The following is a 12,990-nucleotide window of genomic DNA, read 5'->3' on the forward strand; positions in this document are numbered from 1 at the left end:
TCCTTAGGAGTGAGTGGCCCTTAGTTCACACAAATGCCCAGAAGAATAGGTGGTGGGAGGAGGTTTGGGTCCACCTTTTAGGGTTGTTTAACTAACATTCTCTGATGTGCTTCAGAAAACGAATTTGTAAATGATCTATTATGAAGGAAGGGCTGTAGTCCTGGTAAATGTATCCCCGTGGAGGCTATAGTGCCTGTGTTTCTCTGTCCACATGGGGGCTGTGGATTCTGACGCTGTATCTTTCTCTCCACAGGGAAATCCTCTCTGGCCCTGCAGTTCATTCGGGGAAACTTCTGTGAGGATTATGAACCTACTATTGAGAACAGTAGGTACCCCAAGGCTGCATATGCGGAAATGAAGGAAGTCTCCTCAAACCACCAATGCCCCTCCTTCCTTGCCAACATTCAGTTATGCCCCTTTTGGCCCAGGTTCTTCTTTCTCAAACTTCATCGAAATGTGTACCTTTTGATTAAATAAATAAATATCCACATTTGTAAAGCGCACAATCACCCGTTAGGGTCTCTAGGCGCTGGGGGCCGTCGGGAAGATTAAGCAAGCTATTGCCTAGAGTCACATGGTGCTGGACTAATCTGCCGCCGGTGCCGGGGATCGAACCGTGATCCCCAGATTCCGGAGTCAGTCGCCCTGGCCGCGGCGCCACACCTCTTCCAAGAGGTAAAATGTCCATAGTGTAGCATCTGTGTGTTACTGACCTGTACACGAAACACCCAGTTTCTAATATCTATTTGGAATGGTGATGTCATATCTTTATCATTGGTATTCTCTTTGCTGATGAATATTTGGTGTCTGGCTTCTGACACCTGCCTGGGACACTTGTTTGGAAGTGGGGGTTGGATGGGTGGGAGACACACGTATTTCTTTGAAGTGGCTTGAAAACTGACTGCCAGTTTTTCTCCCCTCCCTCTCCCCCCCCCCCCCCGCCTTATAGCCTTTAACAAAACATTTAAAATTGGAGAAGACGAGTTTCAGATGACGGTGGTGGACACAGCAGGGCAGGTGAGGGTTGCACATTAAAAGCATATGTAAAATTAATGCTTCTTATTAGGGTCTTCATCTGGCAACACATTGTCATCCGCTTTTGTTTCCCCCCCCAAAATTTCTTGGTGGTAGTTACTGTTCTGTATATTAGCTATGTCTATTTAAAATGCACTTATCTCCTTGAGTAGCAAAGGAGAAATGACGTTCGGTCCGTTCTTAAGTAGTGTGGCGTGTGTAGGATTTGTGGGGTGTTTGTGACACTATAGTGATAGAGGCACTAACGGGTGCCTTTGGTATCTTACTGTGGTAGATCTCAAAGGCACCTGGTGTTTGGGCTGCCAGAGATTTTGCAGTCATAATTGTGCCTCAGGTCTTGACATAGAATCCATGCTGATCTTATCATGTTCTGAAATACGTCCCCTGTTCTTTTGTCTTTCTTGTTCATGTCTGATTTCTTGTCATGTGAAGGGGATTGGAGCTCATTTCCAAATGTGTGGGATCAGATTGTGCTGTACTTAAGTATTGTGAAAGGTGGGTTAGCCAACCGCAGGGAATGGGAGAAGCATAATGAATGTATAGTAGTTAGGATGGTGTGTAATTTGCGGTATCAGAATTGCACACAATTTTGGCAAAATTGATGAGCGGATGTATTTTGCACTAAAATATAGCACAAAATGACAGATTTGCATATCATGCCAGGGTGCATTTGCACTGCAAACAGCTACTCTCATTCTGTTTGCCTCAAATATTTGCCTCCGCACATAATTGTGGAGTAGTTTCAGGGATTTTTTCGTAAGCATCGTAACATAGAAATCCCCAAATTATACTGTGTAATTAAAATTTTGCCCAGGCCTATAGTAGTTTGTGCTTGACAACAACCGGCTAAATACTAAATTATCAATGTTGCTACTTGCTTCTAGCACTAATTTCCTGGCTTAAACCAACCTCCACATACCAAGGGAAGTTGGTCGAGGACCGTTATTTTACTGATGATAAAAAATTGCATGGTGGGATGCACTTGCCTTAATATTTGCTGAAACGTGTGGCGTGTACTGCTCACCAGGGTTGTCGCTTGCTCATCTATGCCTTTGTTCGGTGGGCTTTGGTCATAACTCTAAAAGTTAATAAACTGCACAGTATCAAAATGTACAACCCTCTTTTAGGCTCCTGAAGACAATCTGAGAATTTCAAAATGTATTGAAAAGTTATTTTTTTTTTAAATTTGAAATATTGCAGCTGTAAAAACAACAACAAAAAACATTGCCAGCCGCAAATCCATTTTGCAAAAGTTTTCGTTTCCTACAGAAAACCACATATCTGCACTTGGGAGTTTGGGATTTTGAGTCATTGCCAATATACTCTCGCACAAGAAAGCACCATTGTTTTAAAAATATATTACTTGAATATGAACTGGAAGAGTGTTGGCATTATGTTTGGGTTTTGGTAATAACTTATTTTTTATTTCTTTCTCAGGATGAGTACAGTCTGCTACCTCCTGCATTTGTCCTGGGAATTCATGGCTACATCGTTGTGTACTCGGTCGCTTCACAGAAGAGGTACGTACCTGCATGTGTGGGCAGCGCCAAGGCTTTCGTCAGTCTATTGACATGTGATCAGCATCCTTTGCTTATACACAGCTACCTGTGAAGAAGTACTGATGCTTGTAACAGCTACTGAGGTAAATCTTATATAATCCTGCTCACAGATGTGAATTCCACAGTAACAAACAATACCTTGGCCTCCCAACAGTTGGGGAAGGATAGTCTCCTCGTTGACATGCTAGTTAGCAAATCGCACCAAAAGCAATCAGTGAGCCAACTCTGTCCTCAACTTACCACACCTGTTTTCTGTGTAGCACAAATTTGTTTGCAGTCTGGCAGTCTATGTAGAATTTCATAACTTGGTTCCCTCAATTCCCCCAGCTTATGTGTAGTGCCTGCGGTGGCTAGGGTAGGATTCCTTGTTTAAGTTCCATCCTAAATGTAGGGCCACTGGAATTGTATAGCAGGGGAGGGCCAAATTATGTGGCAGGTTTGAGTAAATTATGCAACAAGGAAAGGTAAAATATGCAGCACATTTTGTGATAGTATTTCTTCATTATTTTGTCATTTTTGCACTTGTTAACACTGTCTGGGCATTGGTTGCACTTTATTAGTACTAGTTTAACACCCAAATATAGCAAGAAGCTACAGAAATGGGACCGGTCAACCTTTGGAAAGGGCCTTCCACTGCACGTGAACACATGTTGCTTAATTTTTATTAACTTTTTGAACTGTTCGAGCTGGAAATGAATTAAATTTTTTGTTAAAATCTGCAGATTTTGCAGCAGATGATGCAACTATGGGGCAAAAGTATAATTATGCACAAAAATAAAACACCGCTGCCTCAGTCGCGTAATTCCAGTGGCTCTCTGCCTGTATGTATGTAGTCCCTACATTTGTTGGTTGCTCCGTGGGTAAATGGCAGCCATTTTAGCTCACCCACCCTCTCACTTCAAGGCAATTGTACTGGTTCCAGCTGGTCAAGGAGTGATGTGACGACCAATCAACACTCTGGGACCAACTGGCTTTGCCAGTGCTTTTTGCTGATGCTGATAAGTATTTGAGGGAAAAAATGAGGCATGATGGCGTTGCTGCGATTGCTACACACCTACTGAATAATACCGGCACCATTTTCCCTTTTTAATTTCTTTTTATTATATATTTTATTGGCCTCTTATTATTTTACTGTTTCACGATGGCCAGCACACTGGTTCTAAATGTAGTAGCCCTGCTGGAACTTTAAAACAAGAAAGGACTATTTACAATACATCTGTAATATGGATGACTGCTGCTATGTTTAGCTTCTTTTGTGGAAGCTTAGGCCCGCTTTATTAATATAGCAGCATGTTTAATTTTTTAGGTCTCCTGGCGTTTAACAGCGCGTCAGCGCTGTGTCCGCCAGGAGATCTTTTGTTGCTGAGACTGCTTCCCAGGAGACAGCACCTGGACGCGCGCATTTCGCAAAAGGCGATGGGCGCAGGCCACGCGCGCGCGCTCGCGCTCGCCGTGGCTGTCTCCTGGGAAGCACAAACATACACAGGCACACCTCCGCCTGCACGCATGCGCGCACACACATACACAAGCACACATACACGCACGGAGAGACATCCCCCCCCCCCCACCCCTCCGCCATCGCACACACAGACACACGCACACGCACACATACAGGCATTCCCCGCTCACCCGCACTCTGGACTTGTGCAGCCTCCGACCGCGGGGCTCTCCCTTGGGCATGGGAGCCCCGCGTCACAACTGCTCCTCGGCTCCAGGCACTCCGTGGGCACGGGCTTCACAAAACGGAAGTCCCGCCCCCACCATAGGTTTCGTTTTTAGGAGTGCGCGCGCAGTAGCGTCCTCCTCCCACCTCCTCCTTCCACTTATGTTTTAGGTCTTTGTGTCTCATTCGTGTTTGTCACAGGTCAAGAGCAAACGTGAAATGTTTTTTTTTTTTTTCATTACAACCGCCACAAGAATGCATTGTTTGCTTTCTAAAAGCAGGACCGATCTTCTGAGGGCATAGTTTTGCTGTTTTTTGCTCACGTGAAGAAATTATAAAGATTAATGAATTTTTACCTTAAATCACTCCAGCTGGGTACAACGACAGCATCATAATGAAAAGCCCCATATTTTCCTTTCGCTTACATTTGTGTTTTCACAGTCTAACAGCCGTGGTGCACACCTCTGTGATTCTAGCGAAATACTTCTCTTGCACTCCTCTGAACCAGTTTTAGGCTGTTTCGTAAGGTCGCGACTGTGTGAATGCAAAATGTGCAGGCACTCGCTAAAGGTTAAAATATGCCGGGGGACATTTCTCTAATGTTATAAGCGGTGTTTTTAAATTGGAAACCGGCGCATCTGGAAGTGTTTTTTTTCCCACCTGAATTCTGCCACCCTAGAGGCGCTGCAATTGGAACAGTGTTACACAGTTAAGCTACGTGTGTCGGAACACCGACTCTCATTTCATTAGTACTGAAGTGGCCCCCTTTTTGGAGAAAAAAACATACCATCGGCTGCCAGCATTTAGAATTCCTATGGCTGTTGCTCCTCACGTTCTGTTGTTCTCGAGCACTATCTACTGTTTGACATTCATCTTTCTGAGGGCGATAAATTCTGTATCTTTAAATCTGATAATGCTAATACCTGTTCTTTTACAGCACCGAGAAACGGCCAGAATTAATTAGTGCAAACCGTATAAAACAAACTAATAATATCAATAATAATGATAACAATAATAATAGAAATATATTAATAATAATAATATGTATTATTCCAGTTGACCAAGTGCAAATGGTTTCTACTTGATTTCGTTTGCCGGCATGTCATTTTTTGGATCTCTATGGAACTGCTGAGCTGAAAATTACTTTTGGATTCTTATTCTTTCGGAATTCTCGTGTGATGTGAAATCAGTTAGGTATTTTTATTTAACCCGAGAGTTTGAGAAACACTTGGGCCTTGAAAAACAATGTGGGTGGGGCATCTAATTGGGCTTTGCACTGCAGCTGTATTGCCTGGCTGCCACGCGCGCCCCCCTCGTGCCGCTAAGCACCTGCTTGGTGTGACTGCTGGAACGATTAATTATGACGTAGCACCACCTTCAATACAGAAACTCCGTGCACAAATGCATTGTGCAAGCGCCACAAAACTGCTAAATGCCGTAAAGGTGCAGCACCAGAAGCATCTTCCTGTATTTCCTGTCTCCAATGGGCCCATTGACTAGCTTCCATGTCAGGCAGAATGATCAACAGCAGGGATACGGTGTCTGAAACTTTATTGCAAAGTCGAAAAACCTCACACTTCTAAGTAAAAATGTTGAGTTTCCTGACTTTGCAACACTGCATTAGCAAACCTATCCGCTTCACTCTCCCATACTCTTTATCCGCAGTTATTTGTTCAATAAACAACTTTTACAGAGTGACACGTCTTAGTCACATAGGAGTCTTATATGATTAAAGAAGACATAGATAGGATAAATTGATCATTGGTTTGCAGGAATAAGGAGATATATCCGGGGCTCGGCTGCTGGGTGTTATCCTTCTCATAGAATGTTTTCTTTTTATCATAAACATAAGTGCTCCTTTTTCCTTGGGCGTGGAGGCAGGTTTAGTGTCGAACCTCAGCACTGCTGTGACAGTGCTATGCATTTTTAGGTCTCCTGGCGTTTAACAGCGCGTAAGCGCTGTGTCCGCCAGGAGATCTTTTGTCGCTGACTCTGCTTCCCAGGAGACAGCACCTGGCCGCGCGCATTTCTCTACAGAGAGACAGCACACTACAGGGAGACAGCACACTACAGGGAGACAGCACACTACAGAGAGACACTACAGAGAGACAGCACACTACAGGGAGTGCAGAGTAGTGAGTAGTGAGTGCAGAGTAGTGAGTAGTGAGTGCAGAGTAGTGAGTAGTGAGTGCAGAGTAGTGAGTGCAGAGTAGTGATTAGTGAGTGCAGAGTAGTGAGTAGTGAGTAGTGAGTGCAGAGTAGTGAGTGCAGAGTAGTGAGTGCAGAGTAGTGAGTGCAGAGTAGTGAGTGCAGAGTAGTGATTAGTGAGTGCAGAGTAGTGAGTGCAGAGTAGTGAGTGCAGAGTAGTGAGTAGTGAGCTGCCTCAAGTGAAGTACTCTGGTACCCAAGGATGACTAGCAAACAATATTATTCACAACGTTGCTTACTATTCAGCAACATTTGACAGTTTGCAAATCATCTTTATACAACAATTCAGAGTTTGATAACAAATTAATGTAACACATTGTAATATACAATGCCAATAGCTCAAACTTTTATGCTGGGAGACCTATTGCATTGTAAATGCTTGTTACTTGTATTGTAATTTATATTACATATATTGTTGAATCTGTTTTTTGCAGTTTTATGAAAAGATAAATGCAGGAGTGAGTCAGTGTATGGACGCATGCGTGCAAAGACGTGTAACATAGTGCATGTGTAATTACTTATTGAGTGCCTAAACCCATCAGTGACCCCAAAAAATATTTTATTATATAAGACAAACATTTTTGCTTGTTTTTTGTTAAAGTGCCTAATGAGCGTATGTTATGTTAGGTTGTCTTGTAAAGCGCATGGCTACCCCAGCAATGGGGTGTCCCAGCGCTGTAGACCACTGGGGAACCCGTCCTGGCTTTTCCCTGTGAGATGATCCCTGCTGGGTATTTCCAAGGTGAAACCAGGCATCCCCGGTGTATGTGGGGGGCCGTTGTGGAGATGAGGCAAGCTAATGCCCAGAGTTGCCGAGTGTGATCCCTGGTTAGAGTAGGCACCGAAGCGAGAATTATAGAGTCCGCTGACCCTGGTCCACGACCCTGCCGCGTCGGGAATTGAACCCTGATCCCAGGCTGTCCTCTGCTTCCGGGTCTGCCGCCTCTAACCAGTGAGCCACGCCACTGTGTATTCCAGTTGCCTCCTTTTCATGCTTCTGTTTTCTGTCCCGCCCCCTGCCTTTCTTCCATGTTCCCCTCTCATTCATTCATGTGATTCGCTCACCGCTCCACATTGCTGGCTCTTGCCCGTGTGCTTCTCTGCCCTTCCTCTCCAACCAAAATAAGAGTAATGAAGAAGTCCTTTGCGTTCCTCATTTTGTAGAAAATGACGCAGCCTCGTGGCCGCATAATTATACTGATTTTCTTTTTTCCTTTATGCTGTACAATATCTGCTCTGATTATGTAGAGCATGAAGAAAATACATTTGCGTAAACAGGAGGTCTCTACGGCAAGACCCGTTGGCTTTTGCCAGTGCTTTCTTGTTTCTTTAGTTTCCAATCACCAGTGAAATCAACAAACCACCAACAGGCACAGTAAAGTATTGGTCCAGCACAGTGCTAGTCTTTTGAGTAAAAGAAAGTACTGTAATCACGTTACTTAGGAGTACACAGGGCTAAGATCAGCTGAGTAGCCCGATCACCCCAAATATATATATATATCTCAGTACAGTGATTGTCTTTCGAAAGAAGCCGATACTTTCATCATGCAACAGAGCTACATGCTTACAATTCAATTTATAGTAAGCGCATGGTTACGCCCTCTGATACGGTTTGCTGTGTCTGGGTGCCCCAGACATCAGGAACACACTAGGCTTCTATTCCTTGACAGTCTCCTGAAGGGCCAGGCACACCAGTCCCAGTATGCTTGTTTCCGGTCCAGGGAAGACATGGCTTGGCAGTTCAGGATCATGAGGCACATGGTCAAGACTGATTTGCATATGGCTGGGTCTAAACTGGGGTGGCATGGGGAGCAAAAGAACAATGGATTTAACCCTGATCTGTGACTAGGGGCGAGTGTCTGAAAAGTTTCAGCGCTCTGTCCATCATCTCCTTGTATTTGCCATGCACACTGAGTGACGGCAAAAGGTTCTGGAGAATACAACAGAAGAACTCAACACTGGAATGGTAAATAGATCGCACTCTCATTCATAGAGACATATAGTGCTGTTGATACTAAGGATTCATAAAACACTATATTCTGACAGCACCACTTTGTGCTATGCCCAGTACTGCGCCCATTGTCATTCATCCACTATTAGGACATACTTAGCACACCGCCCCATATAACAGTACAGGTCCTGGATGTAAAATTTTCAGGAATGGGCTTGGGCCTCTGCTCACACAATAGATGCGCGGCAAAGCCAAAATAAAAGTTACATTAAATAAAAAACTAAATTGTACTCCCATATACCATGCAGGTGACACTTGAAACTATGCAGATAATTGTATGTACGTGGCAGGTGAATCAAAATCATATTTTATTCTGAAATACCTATAGTTGTTGGAAAGTGAGTTTGCTGCAGCCTTTTTTTAGTAGCTCTTGTATTATAAAAGGAAAGAATCGCAAAAGGTATTCCCATACCTCTTCGTGCACACTGGCGTTCTGCTAGTGGTGAAATAAAATGGTATGCATGGAACTACTGCAAGAACCAAAGGCTTCTCTTCCTTGTGAAATATGTGACAGTTTCTTGTTGTCAAAGGGGCAGGAGATTACTACAAGTCACAATACTACAAGTGTTGAACACCTCGATCTATGTAGCTCAGCGGAAATTGTATTTGAAGTGGCCAGTTTTCTTCAGGCATTCTAATAAGCCTATCTGTATATATCTTTACCTTGAGTTAACCTATCCCTTGGTAAAGTACTTTCCCCTTTTGTAACTGATCACTGCTTCATCTATACCTTTTTGGCACTACAGGAAACATACCAAGTGCTATACAGAAGGCTATTTGTGGCGGTGGGATATGTTAGTTCAATATAGCAATGTTTGTTTTCTTTCTTCTTCCAGCTTCATCATTGCTAAATCTATCTTCTCCAAGCTGCAGGACCGGAGAGGAAAGTGTTTGTAAGTATCTCTGTCTCTAAGGCACACTTATGTCAAGTAACCACTCTTGGTATAAACCTCTCCTACCGTTGCAGCTCCCAATTTTTTTTTTTAACTCTGGGCGCATCCATTTGTTGCTCTGGGCTATTGACTCAAGCAGGTGCATTTTCCCTCCCTTTCTTCTTCTAATACACATCCTGGAAGGATCCCCCTGCTTAAATAATTCTCCCCACTGTGCTGTAGACCATCCAGTGCATCTGTCCACTTTTGCCACTCAAGCACACTTACTCCTGTTTTCTCTGAATCCCTTTGCTTTCTCTCTCTCAGAATGCCAATTGTCCTGGTTGGGAACAAGACTGATCTTCCTCCCCACAGGTAAGTCGCCCTTTTGGATTTAATATCCGTGCCCTAATCTTGTGTGCACTCTGTAGTAATCTCACCTCTCTGTTCTGTCTTACGCAGTCGGGAGGTCCAGGTTGAAGAGGGGCAGAAGTTGGCTGATGCCTGGGGTGCAGCCTTCATGGAGTCATCTGCCAAAGACCCTGAGGTATGTAAGTGGGCTGTTATGGGGGCAGTGGTTTACAGAGGGTGCACTAAGGGTGCTGCTTTCTGTTGATTAGTCTATAGAGCAGCGTTCCTCAACTGTGGGTCGAGCTGATTTTTGGTGGGTTGGGGAAAGTCCAAGCAATAAATAAAGAGGTCCTTAAATTCTGTGTTTAGCCTGCCACATATGCTGTTTTTTAAGACCAAGACCTTTAAAACAAGGCTACGTCTTCTGACAAATTGCTGCTTATTCTTTTAACATGGGGATTGGTGACTGCAAAGCGAGAGGAGTATTTTAAAGCGACTTGTGTGACTATTTTGCAGGAGTATAGGTTATGTGAAAGGAAAGACGTTACAATGGGTGTTTTTTTTGGTGTTTTTTTTTTCAGCACACGAAAATGTGAATACCTGTAAATTAACTGTATGTATTCAGCAGTTAAAGAAACTGGAGGCACAGTTTTGTTTGTAAATCTAAAGTGTGCTGGAAACTTTGATATTACGAGGAAATCAAGACCCTTTACTTGATGATGCACAAATGATAGATCTTCTCAGACACCTGATTTCCATATATTAACACTTGTGTGCCATACATTTTTCAGTAAAACTTTTTCTGTGCAAATTAAGTGGCTATTTTATGGGGAAATGTGTTGTCTGTAAACAAATGCGCTACCACACTATGCTTTATTTCCATCCAAAAATTGCTTGTCTCCTTTAAAGTAAGGTGGCTCATAAAAGTTTGTTGTAAAATTGGATTATGGTTCGAAAATGTTTTGGAAGAATGCTGTAGAGAATATGAAGGAATTGGAGACAATCTGGTACATCTGATGGAGCTAGTCCTGTGTGGAAAGCTAGGTTTATTTTCTGCCATCTAGTTGCATGACCCAGATTTGGTCTCCGCTTTACAGGCAGGGAAATTAAAATAGCTCATATATTTGTCGAAACAGACTTAAATAACCTCCTACTTTCCCTTATCATGGTGAATCTCCCCCGCATGTTTTATAAGCCAGTCTTTTGTTTTTTGGCTTTATCATCATGTGGAAAGTAAACTATAATTAAACAGCATTGAGCCTTGCTTTTGGTATCGATGAATGTGTATTCTAGCCCGTAAAGCCTGGGCGCAGGCTTGGTTTTTTTTCTCATTGATTTTTCCAGCTTAGCGGAGTTATTGTGCAGCAAGCTTTTTAGTTTTTCCCAGGTTGCAGTAAATCGATCTGTGCAACTGCTGTCGTCCTTAAAAACATCAGTCTAACCTGTATACAGATTTCATTCAAAACATTTGCATGTGACTGGTGGAGGTCTAGACTGGGTTCCAGAAGCACTGTACAACTTGGATGTCAGGGTTTCGGACCTAAATAATACTTTGACCACTGGACTAGCCTTGTGACTCCTGAATATTGGACTGGTTATAAGGGGTTTGATTTAGCGGGGAAGATCGTAGCTGTTCAACTTTCATCCCTGGAAAAACTTTTCAGTCCATCAGACTCTTAAAACATTGCGCCTGGGGCCTCAAAGCAGACAGCCTGCATCTACTCCTGCTGTCTCTACATCTCTTACAATTTTGACTAATATCTGTCTTGGAGCCAAAGATCATTCTGCATCGATAATAACTTTGACTAAAACCTGCTTATGCCAAACGCCCTTTGAATTTTGGGCACGAACTTCAACTCAATAACGTTTATTCATTAGGAACAAAATTATCGTGCACTGATATGTGATGGAGGGTCCAGTATTTTTATTTTAAAAAAGGGTATGTTAACTCCCCAAAGAAAACTGGATCTGGCATGAATGATGGTGACCAGTACACTGCCCGAATATTGCATGACGTCATTGAGCATTTCTTTTAATGAGACTAACCAGACCTGGAGAGTAAAGGACACTAGACGATCAATGGAAAGCGTTGTTGCTGTTCATGGTTGTGGAATAAGATAGATGGATGGATAAATGAATGGTATAAGCGGATGGCAGACGTTTCTGTTGAGGATAATATAAATTCACTAGGTGAATGTGAGAAGCAGCGTACATCGATCAGCTGCAATGAGACCAGATGACAGGAATTTAGAGGTTTGCGGTTGAACTCCGAATGAAGCCCAAATGCCTCCCATAGTCTCTGGTTCTTTTTTTGTTTTTTTAAGGTAAGGGTTGTGCAGGTGGGGGAAAACCCATACAAAGTTAAAAACTTGACGGATCCCTGAAGCACTGGGTCTCTTGTGCAGTAGCACACACGCTCAAGTTGTAGTGTAATTTGACCTTTCAATTCATCCAAAATATTGTAATCTATTATTCACAAGCTCTCTGATTTGATGTCTATATTGTTACCATTCGGAATAAAACTGGCTCTACGGATGATAGAGGCAGCTGCCGTGGCTGTTAGCAACTTCTGCAGTTTAATATTCTGGTAAAGGAGGACATTACCACAGTTCCATACGGTTGGAGATAGCAGTGTTTGTGGAGAAACTTGGTTTGTCACATGTTGAATGCAGTAATAACGTAAAAGACTATATTCCCCTGTCCTCTTGGTGAGCCGGTTACTGACCTTGTAAGGAGTAAGTTAACTGACTGGATTACTTTCACAGTCTTACTGGTAGGTACTGACCTAAGCTAGTTCACTCCTTTGGTCACACCACCTTGGTTACATTTCTAAAGGTGTATTCCTTTTTGCAAAAGTTTGCGTTTTGTCCCTATGTCCTGATGTGAGAGCCAGGAGGCCCCACACGGAACGTTACAAATGGCCACTGAACCCTATAGAACCATTGAGTTGGATAACCATAAACCTTTGTGTATTTAGCGCCAAGATGCCTACGGGTGAACGCATGCTTTACAAATGCACATTGTTACATTATATGGATTCTACCCACCTGCTAATGGGACAGAACCATCTTCATATTGTCCCAGCTAAACAACATTGAAAGATCTACAAATAAAACCTGTTCTTGTTGGATCCTGATCAATATACTGATTTTTGTTAAAGTTTAATTTGATGTCTGTCTGTAGAGATTTGTTTGAGGGGGGTCTTCTGGATCCAAACACTAGATTGCAGGAAAATTCAAGGCATGTGAATCTATACCAGGTATAAAGCTACAAAAGCAGCCTGCAATGGCC

The 12,990-nt window shown here is 43.1% G+C and overlaps 1 protein-coding gene across 1 annotated transcript in view; it reads left to right on the plus strand.

Annotated features, from left to right (window-relative positions):
- RHEBL1 (RHEB like 1) overlaps positions 1–12,990 on the plus strand; it is a 38,725-nt gene that overhangs the window by 9,121 nt on the left and 16,614 nt on the right. Inside the window, exons 2-7 of the mRNA XM_078685762.1 lie at positions 254–325; positions 950–1,017; positions 2,473–2,555; positions 9,313–9,369; positions 9,676–9,723; positions 9,811–9,895. Of these exons, the coding sequence (XP_078541888.1) occupies positions 254–325; positions 950–1,017; positions 2,473–2,555; positions 9,313–9,369; positions 9,676–9,723; positions 9,811–9,895 (413 nt within the window). The remainder of the gene's footprint in view (positions 1–253; positions 326–949; positions 1,018–2,472; positions 2,556–9,312; positions 9,370–9,675; positions 9,724–9,810; positions 9,896–12,990) is intronic.

Source organism: Lissotriton helveticus, chromosome 1_1, assembly GCF_964261635.1.
Source record: "Lissotriton helveticus chromosome 1_1, aLisHel1.1, whole genome shotgun sequence".
NCBI lineage: Eukaryota > Metazoa > Chordata > Amphibia > Caudata > Salamandridae > Lissotriton > Lissotriton helveticus.